This window comes from Gymnoscopelus braueri (genome assembly GCF_963280865.1).
Source record: "Gymnoscopelus braueri genome assembly, chromosome: 12".
Lineage (NCBI taxonomy): Eukaryota > Metazoa > Chordata > Actinopteri > Myctophiformes > Myctophidae > Gymnoscopelus > Gymnoscopelus braueri.
Genome location: NC_137614.1, coordinates 39,247,090 through 39,274,021, shown reverse-complemented (window position 1 = coordinate 39,274,021; position 26,932 = coordinate 39,247,090). Strand labels below are relative to the sequence as shown.

The window sequence follows — 26,932 nt, the reverse complement described above, 5'->3', positions numbered from 1 at the left end:
TAGCCAATCAGGATGGAATATGAAAAATCTGAAACACTATTTTGGTTTAATGACTATAGAGATACTGTGTACCGATTTGCGTGATGTTTGGACAAAATCTGTAGGAGTACTGTCAGAAAATGTGTTTAGCAGAAATCGGCCTCCTGGTGGCGCTATAACAGGCCCATGTGAAAAATGTGGGGCAGAGGTTCTGCTCTGGCATCCAGGGAGTGTGTGTGCACAGATTTACTGCCATCATGCCAACGGTGCCGGAGATTAGCTGACAGACGGACACACGGAAACACAGACCGACGGACGGACGGACAGGGTACAAAACATAGTCTCGACCATGCCTTTCGGCCTGGCGGAGACAATAATGAGAGAGAGAGAAAGAGAGAGAGAGAGAGAGAGAGAGAGAGAGAGAGAGAGAGAGAGAGAGAGAGAGAGCATAGCACCTGGCTGCCATGGTCAACAGAAAGACAATCTGCAATGGCCCAATATCTAGTTTTGTTCCCAATATGATTGTTTTGATATGCCGAGCTATGCTGCCCCATACGCCACACACTTGACCTTCATGAAACATTTCAGCCTACTATAGGGTAAAAACTGTAGCCACCAGGGGGTGGATTCGGACTGTTTAACAAAACACTGGTGGGTGGCCATTTTGAGAACTGCCACATATAGCACTTTTATTAAAAAATAAAATTGGTCTGATATATTGAGATATGCCGCCCCACTAATGGTAATCATAGTACTTCTATTTAATGGTAGTCTTGAAGAACTGGTCTTTATTGGAACTTTCTTTTCTATCAACTGTGTTGATAGAAAATGAGCGCCTTACCAAAGAGGAAATGCACTCTTCATCCATCTAGCATCAGAGGGTCTATATGTGAAACCACATCAACCTGCACTCAGTCACTTTCACTTTGTCCGTTTGGCAGGATGGCATTTACACCAGCTTTGATTATATCATGTAAGTACTTTATTTATATCTCATTTGAGTTTATTTTAACCATCAAACTTTAGGGGCAGAGCATCAGAGAACGTTGCTTTGCATATTACATTACATTACAGTCATTTGGCAGACGCTTTTATCCACTCATTTTCATTCGTATTTAATGAGAAAGATTTTAATGAACTAAAAATGACTAACCTTAAATAACCTTAATCAACGGGAGAGTCTCTCAGTATCAACCTTCTATTGTCCTTTTAGACTTGATTGATTGATTGATTGAATATTTTATTAGGCAAAAATGTAGAACAGCACAGTTACATTTAAAATACTTTGTCTAAAAGGGCCGTTCAAAAAAGTCCTTGGGGTCTTGTTTCCATTGAGGTCCTTGGTATTCAATCCATAGTCATATATAGTGGCACCAACAGTTCAAATATCAACACAAAAAACTAGCTTTTTTGAGGTATTTATACAGATATGCGGGTATAGGGGGCATTTCGGGCAAATCTGCATTTACAATTTTGAAGACCAGTCCCATTTTTAGTTGTTTAACCCTGTCTTCCACCCTGAGCCAGCCTAGGCTGGCAAAGTGAGTTGAAGCTTAGTCTTCAGTGACACTGAGGTGTTGGAGTACCAAGAGGTGCAAGCATAGCCAAAAAGGGGCTGAATCACCCCTGACAAAGTGAGACAAAGTGTTTGACTGTACTTGTGCCGTTTTTACATTTCTGTCAAATAAAATATTCAATCAATCAATCAAACTCAGTCCAAGTTGCTTTCAATGTAGGCCTGACCTCTAGTAGTTGAATAGTCGACTAATTAGTCGAGGGGTGTCTGAGTCGACTGCCAATCTCTTAGTCGAATCATAAAAAAAATATTTAAAAAAATAAATAAAACAAATATTTATTAATTATTCGACTGAGAGATTGGCCTAGTTTGTTATATTAATTAACTAATAGTTTGCCATAAATAGGATATACATCATGATTTATTGGGAGAAACCAATAGTATATGTTAAATCAGGCACTAAGCACCCCTACAGCCCAAATGGAATGTTCCTCTATTGCATAACATATTTTTTGCATGATTTGACTATAGATTGTCAGTCGAATCAGACTGATTCCACTGACAATCTCAGTCGAATCATGCTTTTTTTTTTTTTTTTTTTGGGTGTTGCATTAGTCGACTGGCAGTCGACTAGTGGCAATTAGTCGCCAATCAGATTCGACCAAACAAATCCTTAGTCGGGGACAGGCCTACTTCAATGGAATTTGTTTAATGAATGACTTTAAATCCAGTTACATGGCGTGATGTGGTTAAAGTGTGGAGGTCTACTGGTATCACAACTAACCTCTCCTCTCACCCTGCTGTGGGGAGATCAGACCCAGGTCAGGACCCAGGTTTTAAAGCTTGACATAATCGAGGTAAACAACATTAGGAGATATATTAGATGCGCTCGGGTGGCACAGTGGTAAAGTGCCTGCCCACCACCAGGTTGTGGGTTCAAATCCACCGTGGTGCATCTGGCTTTGTTGAGTCACGTGCCCATATGAACACATTTGGCCCGTGTTCAGGGGGAGGGAAGCCAGGCGGGGAGGAGGGTGATAGTTGTCACTGTATGTACTCCTACGGGCTGGGGGCATCCTACAGTCCTGGGAGGAGTAGGACGAAGGCTCTACGTCCTCCCGGTGGGGGCTCCTCACTGGCAGGTGAGTCAGTAGGATACAACAGCAGAGACAACATACTAATGTGTGTGTGGAGGAGTTAATTGGCATAACAAATACATTGGGGAGAAAAAAAATATTGGACAGATTATAGATGAGAGAAGAAAATCTTTCTTGAAACTGCAATGATGGAGCTTTTACGTCAAATCATTTCAACAACTTTTTTAAACCAGTTAACCTGAAGTCACCTCAGTGAAGTTATCACCCCATATGATGAAAATATGAGCTTTGCTGAGCCCAGCACCCAGAGTCGTCCCCAGGAATTACATTTACGGCAGGAGAGATTTTATTTTGCTCAAAACCATATAAATATTGATATAAAAATAATAATAATAGCACATTTGGGTAGCACTTTAAACGAACGTACTATTAACAAACATTAATTAACAGTTAATAAACAGCTTATTAAATACTTATTAACAGTCAATAAACTACTTATAAGATAGTAATTAACCTTATTCTGTGTTTATAAACTTTTAGAAAGCATTATAAATACTATTAACACGACACTTATTAACAATAAATAAACAGCTTATAAGATGCTTATAAACCTTAATCTTTGTTTAAAAACGTTTATAAACACAGAATAAGCTTAATAACTATCTTATAAGTAGTTTATTAACTGTTAATAAGTATTTAATAAGTTTATTTATTAACTGTTAATTAATGTTTGTTAATAGGACGTTTGTTTAAAGTGCTACCGCACATGTGTTGATTTTAACGGCACAATGAGCACTAAAGAATGAGACCATTTTGGTCAATTTGGAGCCAAAAACTGGGGGGTGCTGCCATGCTGGGCTCAGCAAAGCTCAAAACCATATAAATATTGATATTAAAAAAATGATACCAGCACAAATTCTAAAATTTACGGCACAATGCAGCACAATCCAGCACTAAAGAATGACACAGTTTTTATTCATATTTTCATCATATGGGGTGCTAACTTCACTGAGGTCCTGCAGTCTGCTGTTTCACATAAAGCTCTCATTAGTGTGGTTGCCCTAACAGGGCAACCAGACTATTGTTCTAGGGATACTTTATTCTTTATAGATAAACAATACTTTGCCGTGCTACTCCTCCCACAGTTTTTATCCCCCAATGTTGTGCCATATCTCAAATGACCGTCTTGACCTGGAATCGTGCGCTTGTATTTTGCTAAGAGATTGGTTAAATAGTTTAATTGATATTGATTTATTAGTGCATTAAATTTCCCCATCCGCTTTAATGAAAAAGTGAAAAAACTCAAATTCAAGTATTTTTTTCTCTAAAACCGTAAAAGCTAGAGTTACCAGATTTGGAGGGGAGGTTCATAATTTAGTCCGAAATTATTGAAAAAATAATTACACTAATCGGCCACATGGTGGCGCTATAACAGTGCCCTTTACGTTTTGGCCTATAACTCTTGAACCGTAGGTCGTAAAATCAAAATGTCTTTTTCCCTGGATTCCTTGGGTCACGACGCATCTCCCCATATAGGCCACGCCCATTTGCGTCATGGTAGATTTTCGACAAAAATCGGTACACATGATCTCTGGACCCATGCGATAAACCTATCCAAACGGCATTTTGATAGTCCTTACCGTTCGTCCGTAATTGGCTTCCAAAGTTAGTGGGAGGAGCCCGTTTTACCAAAAATGCCAAAAATCACGAACGAAACGTCCAATCGATCCCAAATTTGAATCACATGTCGAGGGTGGTTTACTCAACGAATCCCCAAAAGCATTTCCACTTTGACCCATAGGGGGTGCCACAAATGCACAAAACGTAACCGTTTGATGCAAAAACCTGATTTTTGGGGGGATCACTCCTCTCAAATTGAAAAGCAGGTGATCTCGACTCAGGAGTGACATGACAATGTCATTGGCCCGCTACATTTGTGGGAGGGGCTTATTTATTTTAGTGGGAGGGGCCTATTTCTTAAAATCAAAACGCCATGTATCACGAACACAGGATCCAATCAGCACCAAATTCGAATGGCACGTCACGCGGCCTCCGATGGTATTCCTCCAAGCATATTCCTCAAGTCCGGGAGGCGGCAACCTGCGACCGGCGTCGGCGCAACCACACTTTGCAATTGCCCTGAATTGCGACGCGTCTAGTTAACTCTCATCTCTCTCTCTCTCTCTCTCTCTCTCTCTCTCTCTCTCTCTCTCTCTCTCTCTCCCCCCCCCCCAGTGGTGTATCTCCTCATCTGCTGTGGACCTGCTCAACCAGATGGTGAGTCAACTTCAATGTATTGCATTATGGGTAGTGTAGTGCGAAACAATGTCTGATTATTATGGATTCATAGAAATGTAATGGGCAATATTTCAATAGTTTGTATAAACATAGTAGGCCTACAGATCTAAAATGTGTCTGTCTGGCTGTCTTTACGGTGTCAGATCTGATCTAAACAGGTAGAATGTACTGTATCTGATCTCTCCCTCATTCCTGTGCCTCCCCCCCCTACAGTGTCAGTGAAAGTCGGCCCTGAAAGACGTCAGTTCTTCCAACATGAAACCATCTCACTGAGCTGTGAGGAGGACAAGGAGCCTGTACTGGGATGGACTGTGAAGAGAAACACCAGTGAGACAGCCAATGAAGCCTGCAACATTGACTGGGGAACCACCACCGAAGGTATGGAGGGAGAGAGAGAGAGATGTATGTATGTATGTATGTATGTATGTATGTATGTATGTATGTATGTATGTATGTATGTATGTATGTATGTATGTATGTATGTATGTATGTATGTATGTATGTATGTATGTATGTATGTAGGTATGTATATCTGTATAGGCCTAAGGCATATGTACATGTGTATGAAGGTATACTGTATGTATATATAGTTATGTGTATATAGGTAATGTATGTATGTGTTTGCGGGCAATACGTTTATATACCGTATACCTCAAGTTTATACTTTTGTTAAATTGTCATTAGCACATTGAAAACATTCAGAATTGAAATTTGACATACTGAAAATGTTATTATTTGTTTATCTTGTTGGAAACGGAAAAGATCTGTACCATTGATTCAGTTGCATTAGTTCTAGTTACATTAACATGAAGTCACTAACTATCTCCATGTGGAATATCCAGGGTCTGAGTTCATCTTTGTTTGGTTTAAAAAGTAGAACCCTGGAATTCCAACAACACATGAAAAATATGGACATAATCATTCTTGAAGAAACCTGGTGTAGATCAGATGCAGTCACCCATTGCCCCTCAGGCTACCGTGAAATTATTGTTTCTTCTATAAAAAATCCCACAACTAACAAGGGTAGAGACTCAGGGGGTATCATCATCTGGTATAAATCGGATTTGGACACCTACATTTCACAAATAAAAAAAGAAACTTCTCATATTTGGCTTAAAATCAAGAAGGAGATCACTGACTCCAACCAAGATACCTACCTATGTGCCCTATACATCCCTCCCTCTGAGTCTCCATACTTCAATGAGGAGATCTTCCCATGTCTCCACAATGAAATCAACCACTTCCAGGACCAGGGGAAGGTGTTGATCTGTGGAGACCTAAATGCAAGAACAGGCCACATGCCTGACTTTACAAGAGACATGGGTAATAGGCACATATTTGGTCACCACTACCCAAGAAATATAGTTGACTACCCAAGAACAAGTTTTGATACACAGGTCAACACAAACGGAAAATGCCTCATACTGTAGATCTCTGTCAAAGTCTGGGTCTGTACATTGTTAATGGTAGAATGAGAGGGGACTCTCTGGGGCAGTACACCTACGGTTCATCTCTTGGCTGCAGCACTGTTGACTATGTGATCACAGATTTGGACCCATTCTCTCTCAGGGCCTTCACAGTCAAGCCATTAACACCTCTGTCAGATCACAGCCAAATTACTGTGTATCTAAAAAAGGCAGAAACATCTAACACAAAAACTAAACCCAGTAAGCTGTACAATATCACCAAACAATACAGATGGGTCCAAAACAGCACAGATGAGTATGGTAAAGCAATTAGAGATCCTAAAATTCAATCACTCATAGACAATTACCTTGTTCAAATTTACCCTCAAAATAATCACGGCATTAATCTGGCGGTACAAAATATAAATCAAATATTTGACCAACTGGCATCTATGTCCAATTTAAAGACGTCTAGATCCAAATCTAAAAATATACAAACAGAAAAATGGTTTGATTTGGAATGCAAAAACATGAGGAAAAAACTCAGAGAATTATCAAATGAGAAACACAGACAACCAAACAACCAAGACTTGCGTCCTGGTTATTGGGAAGCATTGAAAGAATACAAAACCACACTCAGAATCAAGAGAGCAGAGTTTACTCAAAAACAATTAGAAACGATTGAAGAATCACTAAATTCAAACCACTTCTGGGACAATTGGAAAGCATTACATAAAAAACACCATGAAGAGATACCGATCCAAGATGGAGAGGTATGGAAGGACCATTTCAACAAATTATATAGTAAAATAACAATGAACCCAGAGCAAACTAAAATAAATGAAAACATGCTTACATTAGAATCAGCGATTAAACAATATCAAAACCCATTAGACTACCAAATTACTGAAAAAGAATTCTGCAGACTCTGCAGCCTAAAAAGGCCTGTGGAGCTGATAGAATTTTAAATGAAATTATGCTAAAAAACACAGACACCAAATTAAGATTGGCCATAGTAAAACTGTTCAACTTGTTTCTGAGTGTCGGACACTTCCCTGACATCTGGAACAAAGGACTCATCACGCCCATTTTCAAAAGTGGAGATAAATTAGACCCTAACAACTACAGAGGCATTTGTGTGAACAGTAATCTGGGGAAGGTGTTTTGTAGTATTTTAAACACAAGGCTCATAGACTTCCTTATGAAGCACAATGTCTTAAGTAAAGCACAAATTGGATTCTTACCAAATTGTAGGACATCGGACCATATTTTCACCCTCCACACCCTAATTGACAAACAGGTAAACCAAAACAAGAAGAAAATCTATGCCTGCTTTGTTGACTTTAAAAAAGCATTCGATTCAATTTGGCATGAGGGATTATTTTATAAATTATTGGAAAGTGGTGTGGGGGGGAAAACATAATGAAATAATTAAATCAATGTATACAAACACTAAATGTGCAATAACAAGGACGAATGACATACAATAGATGTCATTGTGACTGGAGAGCTAGGACGTGGCTTCTGTGTTCATGATCTGAGAAGGATCCTGGAGGAAAGACACAGAAGTAGTGCTGTCAAAGTTAGCGCGTTATTGACACATTAACGCATGAGCGAATTAACCGCGAGGTGTGAATGAGCTGCACGCAAAGTTGTGTGTCCTCTCTCTCTCTCTCTCTCTCTAGTTACTAGTTACTTTTCAGATATAAATGATGATATTATGAAACATACATTAACCACTTTAGCCCTATTTTATACATAGGCTATTTGAAAATAGCCGATCTACAAGCGACGCGTTGTGAGCTTGTTGATCTGCTATTTTCAAACATTTTTGTACTTTTACTTTTGGTACTTTAAGTACATTCTGATACCAATACTTTTGTACTTTTACTCAAGTACATTTTTAATTCCAAACTTTTACTTGTAACAGAGTACTTCTGCATTGGAGTAGTGATACTTTTACTTAAGTAAAACATTTGAGTACTTTTTCCACCACTGATTAACTGATTAATAATAGCTCCGATAATATATAATATTTGTCAACTGTGATCTGCATGGACTCTCGGTTAGACACCGTTGTACTGGAGAAGTATAACTCTCGGTTAGACACCGTTGTACTGGAGAAGTATAACTCTCGGTTAGACACCGTTGTACTGGAGAAGTATAACTCTCGGTGAGACACCGTTGTACTGGAGAAGTATAACTCTCGGTTAGACACCGTTGTACTGGAGAAGTATAACTCGGTTGGACACCGTTGTGTGGAGACTGTCGCACACGTTGTAGCAGCAGCAGCAGCACACCCCCCACCCCCCCCCCCCACACACACACACACACACACACACTGTTAGGCTACGCTACACAGAGAGAGAGAGAGAGAGAGAGAGAGAGAGAGTGAGATGGCATGAGGAGCTCAGTGGTGCTTAAATGAAGAAAATGTGCACAGAATATCATCTAAAACTATGCTAAATAAACCCCCAAAAAATATCAAAAATAAAGTCGGAACTTTAACTAAATTACCTTTATATTACACTTAATTTAATTTTTATTTTAAGGTGACATTTCAATGCTCTTAAATGAACACAGGATCACAGAAAATCACCTGAAACTATGCTAAATATGTCCAAAACATATCAAAAATAAAATCGGGGCTTTATTGTGGCTTAAATAGATTCAAGTCGACACCTATTAATGTTTTGGTGCATTCTATAATTTAATAAAAAATTCTGATGCCTCCATAGTCTGTCTACTTCTCTGCAGTGCCTGTAGGCAACAATGGCCACCGTTCAAAAAATTTCAGACCAGAGAGGGGGCGTCTCCCTGCATGAATCCAAGTTGCAGCAACCAATCGGTGGCAAACAACCAATGATGAATTATGTTTTTGTGATACTTTAGACTTGACTTTAATGCATATATTTTGTATCGCATGTTTACTAGTTTTCACAGAGCTTCAGAACCTGCATCTGTTTGAAACTCCACTGTCTCATCATTATCATACTTACCAAGCCGCGAGGGGAAGTTATAGCCTCTGCCAGTTCATACTTATTTTTTTGTACCTACCTAACTTCATTAGGGGGAAGACATGATTAATGAGTGATTATGATAACCGTACATTTCATATACTGTACACCATACAGTAAGAACTCCTATAACTTTCACCAGCAAAAAATATATATATATATATTAAAAACAATATTGCATACTGTATGATATCATAATTTAACATAATATATAATTCATTTTAATATGACAATGGGACAATAGATTGTGACATCCTAGGGAGGGTTTTCTCTGTTTAATTGTATCACTTGGGGAAGGTCATTGTGTTTTTTTATTTTCTTTTAACGACAGGTCATTAAAAGAACGACCTGTCCTTAAGTATTTGTATGATGTATTTATTTTGGCCATCAGTTTTTTGTGGGTAATTTCCTTATTTTGTGTATGAGTGTGGGTACGTTTAAAACCGTTCAATACTTGATCTATAGTTCTGGGATCGACTAGTGTGTTGTTTTGGTGAGTCTGTGATCGATTGCTTTGGTCCTCAATCCTGAAGAGTGCGTCACAGTTGATCCTGCGTGTGCGCAAATGGTTGTTTGGATCATTTAACTCTCAGTGCCAGAGAAAGCGTTGCATGTAGATAGTTGGTAAGATGAATGTGCATGACTAATGGTTTTTCTGTGGGATAAACGCCTTTATTGTATTTGTGTATGTTGCTTATATATTTATGTATGTTTTCGTATGATTGGCGTTATTTTCTTTTCGTGTGTTTCTGTGTTTTATGCAGTTAAATAACCTTCAAATGTTACCCCACAACAACTCATGCTACAGTAGCTAGCAGCCATATCACAAGAGCTAATGTGTGTGCTAGTGTCGCAAGGCCTGGCTGATGGAAACCGGTACTGTGTGGTACTTAACCCGTGTATGTTAATGTGTGAGTGTTCATAAATAACCCAAAGTCAGTATCAATGTTGCGTGTTTTGATGTGTCGTAGTCGCGTCAAGTGATTGCCACCATTTACTACATGAATACGTCCCTAGACAGACAAATAGATCTTGAGTTACTGTTGAGCTCTAGATATCTGTTAGCCCCATTAAGAACCTGTGAACATGATGCTGCTAAAATATTGTGCATTTATATTTAAGAATGTCAGATTGTATGTAATTGTTTTGTTGTGAAACTTTTATATAAAGTACACTGTGTTTGAGCAAAGACACACAGAGTGTAATTCATTCATTCACACGTTGTCCTTTTGCATAACATTTCACAGTAACTAAGAAGCTGTCTATGTGTTGTTTTGCTAAGAAATGTACTTTGAGATTAAGTGTTGTGTTTTAACCCATGTTGTCAGCTATGTGAGTTAAGTAACAAAGGGGCTAACAAATTACAGGGGTGTACTTAAATTAATTATTATTGTACAATTCCCATGGTGGAGCTCTACCCTTCAACGTCAAGTCTGGCCCCTGTGATCTGCACTCCAGTCCACATAGGCCTACTGTCTCCTTTAACCACGACCTGCTACGCCTGAGATCTTCACTGTAGTTCAACTTTGAGCAGAAATTAAGCAATATTGACCATGATTTAATAAGAGTGCGTGGCACAGCTTTGGGGGTACTGCGTCTATACGTTGATTTGAGTCATTTCCCATCGTCAGAATCAATTGCACAGCAGTGTCATTAGATGACATTGTCATATGTTTTGATCGATGTAAATGAGGCTATTCATAATAAATGACAGTTTTGATTGGCCACATTCCATATGCTAAGGCTAATCTACCAAATAAATCTACGAAATCTTTGTAAAATAATATGTATATATGTCTGTAAAGGTTGAGTCTCCTGTTGGTGGTCTTGTATCAGTACCCCTGCTTCATCTCTCTGTCAGCTAAGGGGTCCTTGGCTGAAAAAATGGGGGCCTGTGCCCTGGTACATATGAAACGGGGGTCCTTAAAATTAAAGAGCCAGAATCACTGGCCTAGATAGTCATTTAGGCTAATGACCACATAGTAGACTATGTCTTACCAATCACAGCATTCAAGTAACACAAATCTACAGGTTGATAATGTTTTATTTGTTCTTACAAAATTGTGGCCACAAGTAGCCTATGTTATATCAAGTTATTGTTATGATGGTTATATGAACATTACAGGTCCACAAAAGGAACCCACGACAACAGGTGATTTAGCCTTATATATATATATTAGCACATTTTCGTCATGTAGGCAATAGAGGGAAGTTTATTTATTTATGGTCAACATGTACTTACTGGCAGTATGGACGATCGGTAGCTTAGCTACCTACTTAGCATAGTTTGGATCTACTATTGTGAAATATTGCATTTTTACGTTTAATACTTTATTTTGATGGCATAGTTTGGATCTGCTATGGTGAAATATAGCATTTCAGTAGCTTAGCTACGTACTTACCATAGTTTGGATCTGAATGAATACATTGGATAACATATCCAGTGAGAGAGTGTGTGACGCGTTGTGGGCTTGTAGATCTGCTATTTTCAAAAACTTTTGACAAAATGTGAAAAACGTGCAATGTTTTTGCAAACATTTTTAGACCACAAATGTTATGGTGGTCCCTGGCACTAACCTCGTGGTTGGACATACAGTCAGTGGAAAAAGCATGCAATTTTTTTACTTTAGTAAAAGTATCAATACTGCAATGTAGAAAATGTAAAATGACTATGTTATAAGTAAATGTCCGGCATTAAAAATGTGCTTGAGTAAAAGTACAAAAACATTGGTATCTAAATGTACTTAAAGTACCAAAACTAGAAAATAGGCTACTCATTATGCAGAATATCCCATTGCACAAGTTGTCAAATGTGTGACATCTTTTGAAAATAGCAGATCTACAAGATCTGTGAGCTTGTAGATCGGCTATTTTAGAATGGACGAAATGTTTATAGGGTTGAAGTGGTTAATGTAAGTTTTGTAATAAAAATCGAAATCTACAAAGTAGTACTGAAGTTGTCAAATAAAAAAAGGTAGGCCTACTGCCACATAACACTACAGGCCTTCACATAATGAACATAGGCCTACTGTAGTGTGCACATAACACTATAAATAGCAAGGTTAACATTAGGCTAGGACTGTAGTAGTTTAGTAGTTCAGATGACACCTTGTCAAAACAACTATACAGGAAAAAAGCAACATCACTGTGGGTGGAAACACGATCGCATCGTGCGCCACGGCGCCACCAGCGTCATGGCCGAACTTCAACCTGTTTTTTGCACTTTCTCCATTACAACCCGTACATCTACATAAACGTTCAGGTTTCAAATATAAAGTGCGTACCCCATGGCCATGGATGTTACAATTATATACGGGCCGTCAGAAGTACCTGTGTCTTCCGTATTGTTCAATGAAAAGCATTCTAATTCGATCAATGGCCTCTTTCTTTGAATTTTCTCCATGCTTTCAACTAAGCGACCCTAGCGGTTGGGAGGTGTATTGCACTCTGATACATAGTAACTGTATGAGGAAATGGCCCTCGATCGGATTAAAATGCTTTTTATTTAACAACACGGAATAAACGGATACTGTTGAGGAACCGTACATCATTATAACGTCCGTGGCCACGAGGTAAATACTTTATATTTGAAATCTGAACGTTTATGTAGATGTAGGGCCGTAAATGGAGAAAGTGCAAACACCAGGTTGAAGTTCATCAATGACGCTCGTGACAGACGATTGTCTTAAGATCAGTAGTATATCCATTGTCAGACAAACCAAAATACGAAAATATCTCTGGCAAACACAATAACGCACGCTGCGCGCGCGCGCACACACACACACACACACACACACACACACACACACACACACACACACACACACACACACACACACACACACACACACACACACACGCACACACACACACATACATACACACACTCGCGCGCCACGAGGGAGGCGGCATGTTGTGACTGCGGTGACGCTGGCCGCACTTCATAGAACCTCATCCAGGAGTATAAGAGGAGGATAGATTCCATAGCCCGAAGGGACAGTCATGTGTTTGATTGGTTGTTGTTGGTTGTCAGGGCAATATCACAACCAATCGGTGGACGGACATTTAATTATGACGCCGTTTCAGACCCTTTTTTAGCAAACCCGCCCCCTTTTTCCAACAGACCAACCAGACTTACCCAACCCCGCCCCTTTTTCACCAACGCCCCGCCTCTCTTTAAATAGCTTCAGAGGTTAACTCCCCCTTTTGGCCATTTGCCAGTTTTCTGCGTGTTAGACTGGATTCTCCAGTCAAAAAATTGGAAACAAACAAACAACATACTTCACTCAAGGGCGTGGAGTGACTCAGGGCAACCCAATCTCTCCAACCCTCTTCAACATTTATGTTAATGAATTGGCCAAGTTATTAGAACAATCTACTGCTCCTGGCTTCACTCTACATGACTCTGAAATCAGATTCCTCCTTTACGCAGATGACCTGGTTCTGCTGTCACCAACAGAAGAGGGTCTACAGCAGAACCTGGCTCTGCTCGAAACATTCTGTCAGACCTGGGCCCTGGCAATTAACCCTGAAAAAACGAAAGTAGTCATATTCCAAAAAAGGTCCACAAGTCATGGAAAAAAGTACAACTTCACCTTAGGAACAACAAAAATCCAACAATCAAACAATTATACATACCTGAAGAAGATCAGTTCCACTGGAAATTTCAACTTGGCTATTAATGAACTGAAAGAGAAGGCAAGGAGAGCTTTCTACGCCATCAAAAGGTCAACACATGTTGACATCCCAATTAGGACCTGGCTCAAAATATTCCAATCAGTGATTGAATCTATTGCACTATATGGCAGTGAAGTTTGGGGTCCTCTCACAAAACCCGATTTTGGAAAATGGGAAAAACATCCAATTGAAATCCTGCATGCAGAGTTTTGTAAGAGAATCCTCCGGGTCCAGAGGAAGACTCCTAACAATGCATGCAGAGCAGAATTAGGCCAATACCCTCTAATCATCAACATTGAAAAAAGAGCCATAACATTTTGGAAACACCTAAAAATGAGTGACCCCAAATCCTATCATTATAAAGCCCTCAAAAGCCAAGAGATGAACATAGAGAAGAGTCCCCTCAGTCAGATGGTCCTGATGCTGAACAAACCAACATCAGCCCCTATAGACAATCCTAACAATAACCAGCCTCCGGACAGTGACATCACTCCCCAACCAAATTATTAATCAACAGAAACAAAAATACGAGAACTATTGGATCGAAACAACAAAGACCCAAAGTAAACTTAATTGCTATCTGGCCCTAAACAGACAATACACCGTGGCAGAATATTTGAGCATGGTGACTGATAACAAAGTGAGAAAAACCTTAACAATGTACAGACTCAGTGAGCACAGCCTAGCCATCGAGAAAGGCCGATATAGACAAACCTGGCTGCCCAGAGAGGACAGGCTGTGCTCTCACTGTGGTCAAGGAGTGGTGGAGACAGAGCTCCACTTCTTGACTGCATGTGACAAATATAAACACATAAGAGAAGATTACTATCCTAAATTCACAAAAATAACAAAAACAAAGATACAGTTTGACTCTATCCAGGCAATCCCCTACTTATTAGGTGAGAAAGCCGAATGTTCAAGGTTGGCAGCAAAATATGTAGCAGCCTGTCACAAAATGAGGGACAATGGGTGAACACTATAAGTCCACTACAATTAATAGACTAATGTCATTTTGCTTATGTTTGTCTTGTTCGTATTATTTGTTATGATTCTGAATATGTATTATTATTTTGTATCATAATTTATGTAATGCTTTGGCAATATAAGAATGCTTGTCATGCCAATAAAGCATAATTGAATTGAATTGAATTGAATTGAGAGAGAGAGAGAGAGAGAGAGAGAGAGAGAGAGAGAGAGAGAGAGAGAGAGAGAGAGAAGAGAAAGAGAGAGAGAGAGAGATAGGGAGAGAGAGAGAGAGAGAGAGAGAGAGAGAGAGAGAGAGAGAGAGAGACGTTTAACTTGAAATTGTCTTTTTCCTTGTTCTCCTGTGTAGGGGCTTCCTGTACCTTAAACGCCCCGTATAGCCATGACTCTGGAGTCTACTGGTGTCAGTCCACATCAGGAGGAGTCAGCCCGTCCATCAACATCACCATCTCTGGTACAAAATGTATATACTTACATCAATATAATAAATACATTGTAGTGGGCATAATTATAATAGACATAATTCACATTCTCCTCTGCTGTTGGTTCTAGATGTGATCCTAGAGAGTCCTGTTCTTCCTGTGCCAGAGGGAAGTGACGCCACATTCCACTGCCTGTACAAAGACCAGACTGATAAACCATCCTCTGACCGCCCAGCTGATTTCTATAAAGACGGCTCCCTGTTCAGAACAGAGTCTACAGGACAGATGACCATCCACCATGTTTACAAGTCTGATGAAGGATTCTACAAGTGTAACATCTCTGGCCCTGGACAGTCACCAGAGAACTGGATGGAAGTGACAAGTGAGTCTGAACCTTTTGTCAGATTATCTGACCATTATCACCATGAGAAGATAAACCAGTGTTTGGAAACTGAAAACCATTTTTCTCTTTACAGATTCACCCCCCCTCATCACTCTGAACCAACTGATCATTAAGATGCTGGTGTTCACTCCTTATGTGATTTCAACCTTCCTCTACTTCTCTATACTGAGAGACAGAGCTAGAGCTAGAGGTGAGTTATATAAACACTTTAACATGTGTCTTCCTCTACTTCTCTATACTGAGAGACAGAGCTAGAGGTGAGTTATATAAACACTTTAACATGTGTCTTCCTCTACTTCTCTCGCCACGCCACGCCACGCCACGCCACGCCACGCCACGCCACGCCACGCCACGCCACGCCACGCCACGCCACGCCACGCCACGCCACGCCACAGCACAGCACAGCACGCCACAGGACAGCACAGCACACCACGCCACACCGCCTACTTTTGCCGCAGTTTCCACTACAAAGACCTGGGCTTAGGGGTGTCAAACAGGTCTGAAATGGGGGCCTATGTTGGCATCACTCCAGAGTAGGTCTGAGCAACTGTAGGCCAAACACATAAGGACTGATCACTCACTGACTTTGTATTTAGACCAAGTCAAGTTGTAATACATTATAATACTTTATATTGTATTATGCATTTGCAGTCTCAAGCGAACTTGAGCCACATGTAGCACGTGTTGAAGTTGCCGTGCTGAACGCTGCGAAGTTCGCTTGAGCCTACTCAGCCCCGTCTGAGTTATGTACCGATAGGCACAGAATAGTAAATTATCAAACCCCCCCCCCCCCCTTGGCAATGCCCACCACGGACTACTGCATGACTAGGGGCGAAGCAGGGGGCGTGTTACTACAACTCGAGGCCAAAAGACCCTTCATTATATAACATCAGTGTAGCTGAACCTCTCTCTCTCTCTCTCTCTCTCTCTCTCTCTCTCTCTCTCTCTCTCTCTCTCTCTCTCTCAGCTGCAGCAGCAGCCAATGCCAGGAGGAACAGAAGGGACAACAATGATGCCATCATGGAGGTAGCTGTGTAGCCAATCAGAAGTGTTGAAAGTGATAGTTCAGCACACACACACACACACACACACACACACACACACACACACACACACACACACACACACACACACACACACACAGGTTTTTTTTCTCACTTCTCTACTCAGTCTGGAAAGCCTCCTATATCTCCAAGGGAGGCGGGACATGCCATACGAGTGAAAACCACTCGCGGCTTCTGATTGGTCTGTGGTGCGGGGCGGGACAAACACACGAGCGTGTAGATAACCTTGGTCCCTAACCCTACTCTGATTTGTTGGAACATCGTCCAATCAGCAACGACGTTCTGAAATACAAGTCAAATAGATAAGCTGGCCAGACTGAAAGCGAAGTGAGAAAAAACTATCCTCTTAACGTAGTGAATCAGGCTGGATCACAGGTTAATGTTTACTAGCCTGGGACCAGACCAATCTGGATCACAGGCTAATGTTTACTAGCCTGGGACCAGACCAATCTGGATCACAGGCTAATGTTTACTAGTCTGAAAAAAATATGTCACTCTGCGATTTGGGTCTGGCACCGCTCCATAGAGAATCCATTTCCTGCTCCAGAAGACGTGGGTAACCAATCAGGGCCCAGAATTCGAATATGGGAGACTGTAATTGGTAGTTGGTTGTAGGTCTAACCAATTGCGTCGAGGGCCATTGTTTTGATCCCGCCCCTTGGGAAAAAAAAGTTCCTCATAGAAGCACCAGACTCATATCCACACAGTGATATGGTCTGGCTACACGAGGCTACATTTTTACCCCATTTCTTGCCATGTTCAGCCCTAAAGCCACATCTACCCCAATTCCTAACCCGACCCTTACCTTAACTATAACCATAACCCCTACCCTTAAACCAAACCTCTTTATGTCAAATCCTAACCCTGAACCCAACCTTAACCTCTCTATCTGTAACCTTAGCTCAGAAACCCTTTGTTAACCAGGAAAACAACATCTGGCATATTGAACCTCACATGAGGACAAACCTCACAGTAATGTTATGAGGTTTAGTCTGTAAGGTTAGTGATGTAGGAGAGTTGTATCACATTGTCATCATTAGCCTCAGAGCATAATTGACTAAGTCTTTTATTTTTAAACATTTCTGTCTAACTCTACTCTCCTAACACCGATGCTTCATTGGGCCGTATTGCCTGTGCCTTCAGCCAATCAGAATGCTTGTTACATTCCAGAAAGTGATTTTAAGTCAACTTTTTGACTTAGTTTTTGACTTTTTTAATGCAACAAGCATTCTGATTGGCTTAGAACAAAGACAATAAGGCAGGGTGAATTATCAGTATTAGGAGAGTAGATAAAGGAAACTGATCTCAGGTCAGTAAACTGATCTCAGGTCAGTAATCTGATCCCGGGTCAGTAATCTGATCCCGGGTCAATAATCTGATCCCGGGGTCAGTAGTCTGATCCCGGGGTCAGTAATCTGATCCCGGGTCAGTAATCTGATCCCGGGTCAATAATCTGATCCCGGGTCAATAATCTGATCCCGGGTCAGTAATCTGATCCCGGGTCAATAATGTGATCCCGGGTCAGTAATCTGATCCCGGGTCAATAATGTGATCCCGGGGTCAGTAATCTGATCCCGGGGTCAGTAATCTGATCCCGGGTCAGTAATCTGATCCCGGGGTCAGTAATCTGATCCCGGGGTCAGTAATCTGATCCCGGGTCAATAATCTGATCCCGGGTCAGTAATCTGATCCCGGGGTCAGTAATCTGATCCCGGGGTCAGTAATCTGATCCCGGGTCAATAATCTGATCCCGGGTCAATAATCTGATCCCGGGGTCAGTAATCTGATCCCGGGTCAGTAATCTGATCCCGGGTCAGTAATCTGATCCCGGGTCAGTAAACTGATCCCAGGTTAAATTATGGAGAAAATAAGTGTATAAGTATGTTACGTTTTCAGAATTCAGTGTAATTTTTTTGTGGTCTTAATTCTTTAGTTTTCAGTCATATCTAAGTTTGAGAGACTTTGTTTGTAGTTTTCGGTGATGTAGTTAGAGTTTAGTTACTGTATATATTTGGATGGTGTTTAGAGGAGTGTCTTGGAGTCCCAATTAATCATGTTGTACCATGTTTCCTTCTATTTTTAATCTTTTACATTTCACACATGTACTTGTGTGGACATATTCAGCATTATTAATCATAAACTATTGTCTTTTTTCAATTCCTTGCATTATGTTAAAGATTTTTATTTCAAAGCTTCCTGCTTCTGTCTATGAAAGACATTCACTGCATGTAGAAGGAGAATTATAATCAATTCATTGATCTATGTCTAGGCCATGCATGGGCAACTGGTGGCCCAAGGGCCACATGCGGCCCCCACCTTCACTTAATGCGGCCCACAGGTTAATATCAGAATAGTGATATATTATTGATTTCAGCTGTTATGATTCTAAACATACAAACATGACCCGCTTTAATGACTTCAGTCTATATTAGTAGCTTAATGACTTAATGACTTTTCAGGATTCCATTTCAAAAATAGCAAAAATAGCAGATCTACAAGCTCAAAACGCTTCGCACTGCGACGCGTTTTGAGCTTGTAGATCTGCTATTTTTGCTATTTTTTGGGGGGAATCCAGATTTTTTTAATGCTGTTTTTTTAATTGGAATCCTGAAAAGTAAAGTTTTAATTGTTACTTTAGTGTGACAGAATGTAGGGTTAGGGTTAGTACGGCATTAATTTACGAAAAAAGTTAAAATACAGAGATAAGAGACAGTATAATGTGTTCCTTGGAGTGAGAGTGTAAATAATGGGCCTCTGCATCATCAAAATTGCATCACCTCTGCCCTAGGCTGTGTGTGTGTGTGTGTGTGTGTGTGTGTGTGTGTGTGTGTGTGTGTGTGTGTGTGTGTGTGTGTGTGTGTGTGTGTGTGTGTGTGTAGGCAGCATAGTTTTCATTGTCCTTTCATTTCATGTCTGTACTTGTGTAAACATTACAGTATTAATCATTATAAACTATCTTTATTGTTATTTTCTTAATGCTGTACATTGTATTCTAATAAAGAGTTTCTATGAAAGACAGTCAGTGCATGTACTAATGTAATAATTATAAATATGATGTAAATCCATCATGTATTTGTTTAGTAGAGGTTTTAGTGTTCAGAGGAAATAAAAGCAGCTTCATGTGACTGTGTAGAGAACAGGAAGTCATGTGACAAGACTTTTACTTTTGGTACTTTAAGTATATTTTGATACCACTACTTTTACTCAAGTAACATTTTGAACACAGGCCTTTTACTTGTAACAGTGGTATATAATGGTATTGCTACTTTTACTAAAAGTAAAATATCTGAGTACTTCTTCCACCACTGCAGACATTCATGCCACCCACACTACACCACCCCCCCCCCCCCCCCCCCCCGTTCAACCCCCCCCCTCTATGAAGAAACATGTAGGTTAATGAGAGTCTAACCCCCCCATTCACCCCCCCCCTCTATGTAGAAACATGTAGGTTAATGAGAGTCTAACCCCCCCCATTCACCCCCCCCCTCTATGTAGAAACATGTAGGTTAATGAGAGTCTAACCCCCCCCCATTCACCCCCCCCTCTATGTAGAAACATGTAGGTTAATGAGAGTCTAACCCCCCCATTCACCCCCCCCCTCTATGTAGAAACATGTAGGTTAATGAGAGTATAACCCCCCCATTCACCCCCCCCCTCTAAGTAGAAACATGTGGGTTAATGAGAGTCTAACCCCCCCATTCACCCCCCCCCCTCTATGAAGAAACATGTAGGTTAATGAGAGTCTAACCCCCCCCCATTCACCCCCCCCTCTATGAAGAAACATGTAGGTTAATGAGAGTCTAACCCCCCCCATTCACTCCCCCCCCTATGTAGAAACATGTAGGTTAATGAGAGTCTAACCCCCCCCATTCACCCCCCCCCCCTATGTAGAAACATGTAGGTTAATGATAGTCTAACCCCCCCCATTCACCCCCCCCTCTATGTAGAAACATGTAGGTTAATGAGAGTCTAACCCCCCCCCATTCACCCCCCCCCCCCTCTATGTAGAAACATGTAGGTTAATGAGAGTCTAACCCCCCCCATTCACCCCCCCCCTCTATGTAGAAACATGTAGGTTAATGAGAGTCTAACCCCCCCATTCACCCCGCCCCTCTATGTAGAAACATGTTAATGAGAGTCTTAATGAGAGAAACATGTTAATGAGAGTCTAACCCCCCCCCATTAACCCCCCCTCTCTATGTAGAAACATGTAGGTTAATGAGAGTCTAACCCCCCCCATTAACCCCCCCCCCTCTATGTAGAAACATGTAGGTTAATGAGAGTCTAACCCCCCCATTCACCCCCCCCCTCTATGTAGAAACATGTAGGTTAATGAGAGTCTAACCCCCCCCATTCACCCCCCCCCCTCTATGTAGAAACATGTAGGTTAATGAGAGTCTAACCCCCCCATTCAACCCCCCCTCTATGTAGAAACATGTAGGTTAATGAGAGTCTAACCCCCCCCATTCACCCCCCCCCCCTCTATGTAGAAACATGTAGGTTAATGAGAGTCTAACCCCCCCCCCCCTCTATGTAGAAACATGTAGGTTAATGAGAGTCTAACCCCCGCATTCACCCCCCCCCCTCTATGTAGAAACATGTAGGTTAATGAGAGTCTAACCCCCCCCATTCACCCCCCCCCTCTATGTAGAAACATGTAGGTTAATGAGAGTCTAACCCCCCCATTCACCCCCCCCTCTATGAAGAAACATGTAGGTTAATGAGAGTCTAACCCCCCCCTTCAACCCCCCCCCCTCTATGAAGAAACATGTAGGTTTATGAGAGTCTAACCCCCCCCCATTCACCCCCCCCCTCTATGTAGAAACATGTAGGTTAATGAGAGTCTAACCCCCCCATTCACCCCCCCCCTCTATGTAGAAACATGTAGGTTAATGAGAGTCTAACCCCCCCATTCACCCCCCCCTCTATGTAGAAACATGTAGGTTAATGAGAGTCTAACCCCCCCCATTCACCCTCCCCCCTCTATGTAGAAACATGTAGGTTAATGAGAGTCTAACCCCCCCCCCTCTATGTAGAAACATGTAGGTTAATGAGAGTCTAACCCCCCCATTCACCCCCCCCCCCCTCTATGAAGAAACATGTAGGTTAATGAGAGTCCAACCCCCCCATTCACCCCCCCCCCCTCTATGAAGAAACATGTAGGTTTATGAGAGTCTAACCCCCCCATTCACCCCCCCCCCCTCTATGTAGAAACATGTAGGTTAATGAGAGTCTAACCCCCCCATTCACCCCCCCCCTCTATGTAGAAACATGTAGGTTAATGAGAGTCTAACCCCCCCCATTCACCCCCCCCCTCTATGAAGAAACATGTAGGTTAATGAGAGTCTAACCCCCCCATTCACCCCCCCCCCTCTATGAAGAAACATGTAGGTTAATGAGAGTCTAACCCCCCCATTCACCCCCCCCATGTAGAAACATGTAGGTTAATGAGAGTCTAACCCCCCCATTCACCCCCCCCCCCTATGAAGAAACATGTAGGTTTATGAGAGTCTAACCCCCCCCATTCACCCCCCCCCCCCTCTATGTAGAAACATGTAGGTTAATGAGAGTCTAACCCCCCCATTCACCCCCCCCTCTATGTAGAAACATGTAGGTTTCTGAGAGTCTAACCCCCCCATTCACCCCCCCCCCCCATGTAGAAACATGTAGGTTAATGAGAGTCTAACCCCCCCATTCACCCCCCCCCTCTATGAAGAAACATGTAGGTTTATGAGAGTCTAACCCCCCCATTCACCCCCCCCCCTCTATGTAGAAACATGTAGGTTTATGAGAGTCTAACCCCCCCATTCACCCCCCCCCCCCTCTATGAAGAAACATGTAGGTTAATGAGAGTCTAACCCCCCCCATTCAACCCCCCCCTCTATGTAGAAACATGTAGGTTAATGAGAGTCTAACCCCCCCCCATTCACCCCCCCCCTCTATGTAGAAACATGTAGGTTAATGAGAGTCTAACCCCCCCATTCATCCCCCCCCCCCTCTATGTAGAAACATGTAGGTTAATGAGAGTCTAACCCCCCCCATTCAACCCCCCCCTCTATGTAGAAACATGTAGGTTAATGAGAGTCTAACCCCCCCCTCTATGTAGAAACATGTAGGTTAATGAGAGTCTAACCCCCGCATTCACCCCCCCCCCCTCTATGTAGAAACATGTAGGTTAATGAGAGTCTAACCCCCCCCCATTCACCCCCCCCTCTATGCAGAAACATGTAGGTTAATGAGAGTCTAACCCCCCCCATTCACCCCCCCCTCTATGAAGAAACATGTAGGTTAATGAGAGTCTAACCCCCCCCATTCAAACCCCCCCCCTCTATGAAGAAACATGTAGGTTTATGAGAGTCTAACCCCCCCCCATTCACCCCCCCCCCCCTCTATGTAGAAACATGTAGGTTAATGAGAGTCTAACCCCCCCATTCACCCCCCCCCCCTCTTTGTAGAAACATGTAGGTTAATGAGAGTCTAACCCCCCCATTCACCCCCCCCCTCTATGTAGAAACATGTAGGTTAATGAGAGTCTAACCCCCCCCATTCACCCTCCCCCCTCTATGTAGAAACATGTAGGTTAATGAGAGTCTAACCCCCCCCTCTATGTAGAAACATGTAGGTTAATGAGAGTCTAACCCCCCCCATTCACCCCCCCCCCCTCAATGAAGAAACATGTAGGTTAATGAGAGTCCAACCCCCCATTCACCCCCCCCTCTATGAAGAAACATGTAGGTTTATGAGAGTCTAACCCCCCCATTCACCCCCCCCCCCTCTATGTAGAAACATGTAGGTTAATGAGAGTCTAACCCCCCCCATTCACCCCCCCCCCTCTATGTAGAAACATGTAGGTTAATGAGAGTCTAACCCCCCCCATTCACCCCCCCCCCTCTATGAAGAAACATGTAGGTTAATGAGAGTCTAACCCCCCCCATTCACCCCCCCCCTCTATGAAGAAACATGTAGGTTAATGAGAGTCTAACCCCCCCCCATTCACCCCCCCCCTCTATGAAGAAACATGTAGGTTAATGAGAGTCTAACCCCCCCATTCACCCCCCCCCCATGTAGAAACATGTAGGTTAATGAGAGTCTAACCCCCCCATTCACCCCCCCCCTCTATGAAGAAACATGTAGGTTTATGAGAGTCTAACCCCCCCATTCACCCCCCCCTCTATGTAGAAACATGTAGGTTAATGAGAGTCTAACCCCCCCATTCACCCCCCCCCTCTATGAAGAAACATGTAGGTTTATGAGAGTCTAACCCCCCCCCATTCACCCCCCCCCTCTATGTAGAAACATGTAGGTTAATGAGAGTCTAACCCCCCCATTCACCCCCCCCTCTATGTAGAAACATGTAGGTTTCTGAGAGTCCAACCCCCCATTCACCCCCCCCTCTATGAAGAAACATGTAGGTTTATGAGAGTCTAACCCCCCCATTCACCCCCCCCCCCTCTATGTAGAAACATGTAGGTTAATGAGAGTCTAACCCCCCCCATTCACCCCCCCCCCTCTATGTAGAAACATGTAGGTTATTGAGAGTCTAACCCCCCCCATTCACCCCCCCCCTCTATGAAGAAACATGTAGGTTAATGAGAGTCTAACCCCCCCCATTCACCCCCCCCTCTATGAAGAAACATGTAGGTTAATGAGAGTCTAACCCCCCCCCCATTCACCCCCCCCTCTATGAAGAAACATGTAGGTTAATGAGAGTCTAACCCCCCCATTCACCCCCCCCCCCATGTAGAAACATGTAGGTTAATGAGAGTCTAACCCCCCCATTCACCCCCCCCCCCTCTATGAAGAAACATGTAGGTTTATGAGAGTCTAACCCCCCCCATTCACCCCCCCCCTCTATGTAGAAACATGTAGGTTAATGAGAGTCTAACCCCCCCATTCACCCCCCCCCTCTATGAAGAAACATGTAGGTTTATGAGAGTCTAACCCCCCCCATTCACCCCCCCCCTCTATGTAGAAACATGTAGGTTAATGAGAGTCTAACCCCCCCATTCACCCCCCCCTCTATGTAGAAACATGTAGGTTTCTGAGAGTCTAACCCCCCCATTCACCCCCCCCCTCTATGTAGAAACATGTAGGTTAATGAGAGTCTAACCCCCCCCATTCACCCCCCCCCTCTATGTAGAAACATGTAGGTTAATGAGAGTCTAACCCCCCCCATTCACCCCCCCCCTCTATGAAGAAACATGTAGGTTTATGAGAGTCTAACCCCCCCTATTCACCCCCCCCCCTCTATGTAGAAACATGTAGGTTTATGAGAGTCTAACCACCCCATTCACCCCCCCCCTCTATGAAGAAACATGTAGGTTAATGAGAGTCTAACCCCCCCAATCACCCCCCCCCCTCTATGTAGAAACATGTAGGTTAATGAGAGTCTAACCCCCCCATTCACCCCCCCCCCCCTCTATCCCTCTATGAAGAAACATGTAGGTTTATGAGAGTCTAACCCCCCCATTCACCCCCCCTCTATGTAGAAACATGTAGGTTAATGAGAGTCTAACCCCCCCCATTCACCCCCCCCCTCTATGAAGAAACATGTAGGTTAATGAGAGTCTAACCCCCCCCCCTCTATGAAAAAACATGTAGGTTAATGAGAGTCTAACCCCTCCCATTCACCCCCCCCCCCCTCTATGTAGAAACATGTAGGTTAATGAGAGTCTAACCCCCCCCCCATTCACCCCCCCCCCCTCTATGAAGAAACATGTAGGTTAATGAGAGTCTAACCCCCCCATTCACCCCCCCCCCCTCTATGAAGAAACATGTAGGTTTATGAGAGTCTAACCCCCCCATTCACCCCCCCCCCCTCTATGTAGAAACATGTAGGTTAATGAGAGTCTAACCCCCCCATTCACCCCCCCCTCTATGTAGAAACATGTAGGTTTCTGAGAGTCTAACCCCCCCATTCACCCCCCCCCTCTATGTAGAAATATGTAGGTTAATGAGAGTCTAACCCCCCATTCACCCCCCCCCTCTATGTAGAAACATGTAGGTTAATGAGAGTCTAACCCCCCCCATTCACCCCCCCCTCTATGTAGAAACATGTAGGTTAATGAGAGTCTAACCCCCCCATTCACCCCCCCCTCTATGTAGAAACATGTAGGTTAACGAGAGTCTAACCCCCCCCATTCACCCCCCCCCCTCTATGAAGAAACATGTAGGTTTATGAGAGTCTAACCCCCCCCATTCACCCCCCCCCCGTCTATGTAGAAACATGTAGGTTTATGAGAGTCTAACCAACCCATTCACCCCCCCCTCTATGAAGAAACATGTAGGTTAATGAGAGTCTAACCCCCCCCCCAATCACCCCCCCCCTCTATGTAGAAACATGTAGGTTAATGAGAGTCTAACCCCCCCATTCACCCCCCCCCCCCTCTATGAAGAAACATGTAGGTTTATGAGAGTCTAACCCCCCCCATTCACCCCCCCCTCTATGTAGAAACATGTAGGTTAATGAGAGTCTAACCCCCCCCCATTCACCCCCCCCTCTATGAAGAAACATGTAGGTTAATGAGAGTCTAACCCCCCCATTCACCCCCCCCCCCTCTATGAAGAAACATGTAGGTTTATGAGAGTCTAACCCCCCCATTCACCCCCCCCCCTCTATGTAGAAACATGTAGGTTAATGAGAGTCTACCCCCCCCCCATTCACCCCCCCCTCTATGAAGAAACATGTAGGTTAATGAGAGTCTAACCCCCCCCATTCACCCCCCCCCCTCTATGAAGAAACATATAGGTTTATGAGAGTCTAACCCCCCCATTCACCCCCCCCCCTCTATGTAGAAACATGTAGGTTAATGAGAGTCTAACCCCCCCCCCATTCACCCCCCCCCCTCTATGAAGAAACATGTAGGTTAATGAGAGTCTAACCCCTCCCATTCACCCCCCCCCCTCTATGTAGAAACATGTAGGTTTATGAGAGTCTAACCCCTCCCATTCACCCCCCCCCCCTCTATGTAGAAACATGTAGGTTTATGAGAGTCTAACCCCCCCCCATTCACCCCCCCCCCCTCTATGTAGAAACATGTAGGTTTATGAGAGTCTAACCCCTCCCATT

The 26,932-nt window shown here is 42.9% G+C and overlaps 1 protein-coding gene across 1 annotated transcript; it reads left to right on the top strand.

Moving 5' to 3' along the window:
- Positions 1 to 921: 921 nt before the first annotated feature.
- On the top strand, positions 922 to 17,963 carry LOC308096130 (Fc receptor-like protein 5; the record flags this gene model as incomplete). The annotated part of the gene is made up of 8 exons (XM_080443428.1): positions 922 to 952; positions 4,828 to 4,869; positions 5,104 to 5,268; positions 15,324 to 15,428; positions 15,527 to 15,778; positions 15,873 to 15,989; positions 16,195 to 16,332; positions 16,767 to 17,963. The coding sequence occupies 7 exons, from the start codon at positions 922 to 924 to the stop codon at positions 16,281 to 16,283; spliced, it is 801 nt and encodes a 266-aa protein (XP_080299554.1). The 3' UTR covers positions 16,284 to 16,332; positions 16,767 to 17,963.
- Between the last annotated feature and the right edge of the window lie 8,969 nt (positions 17,964 to 26,932).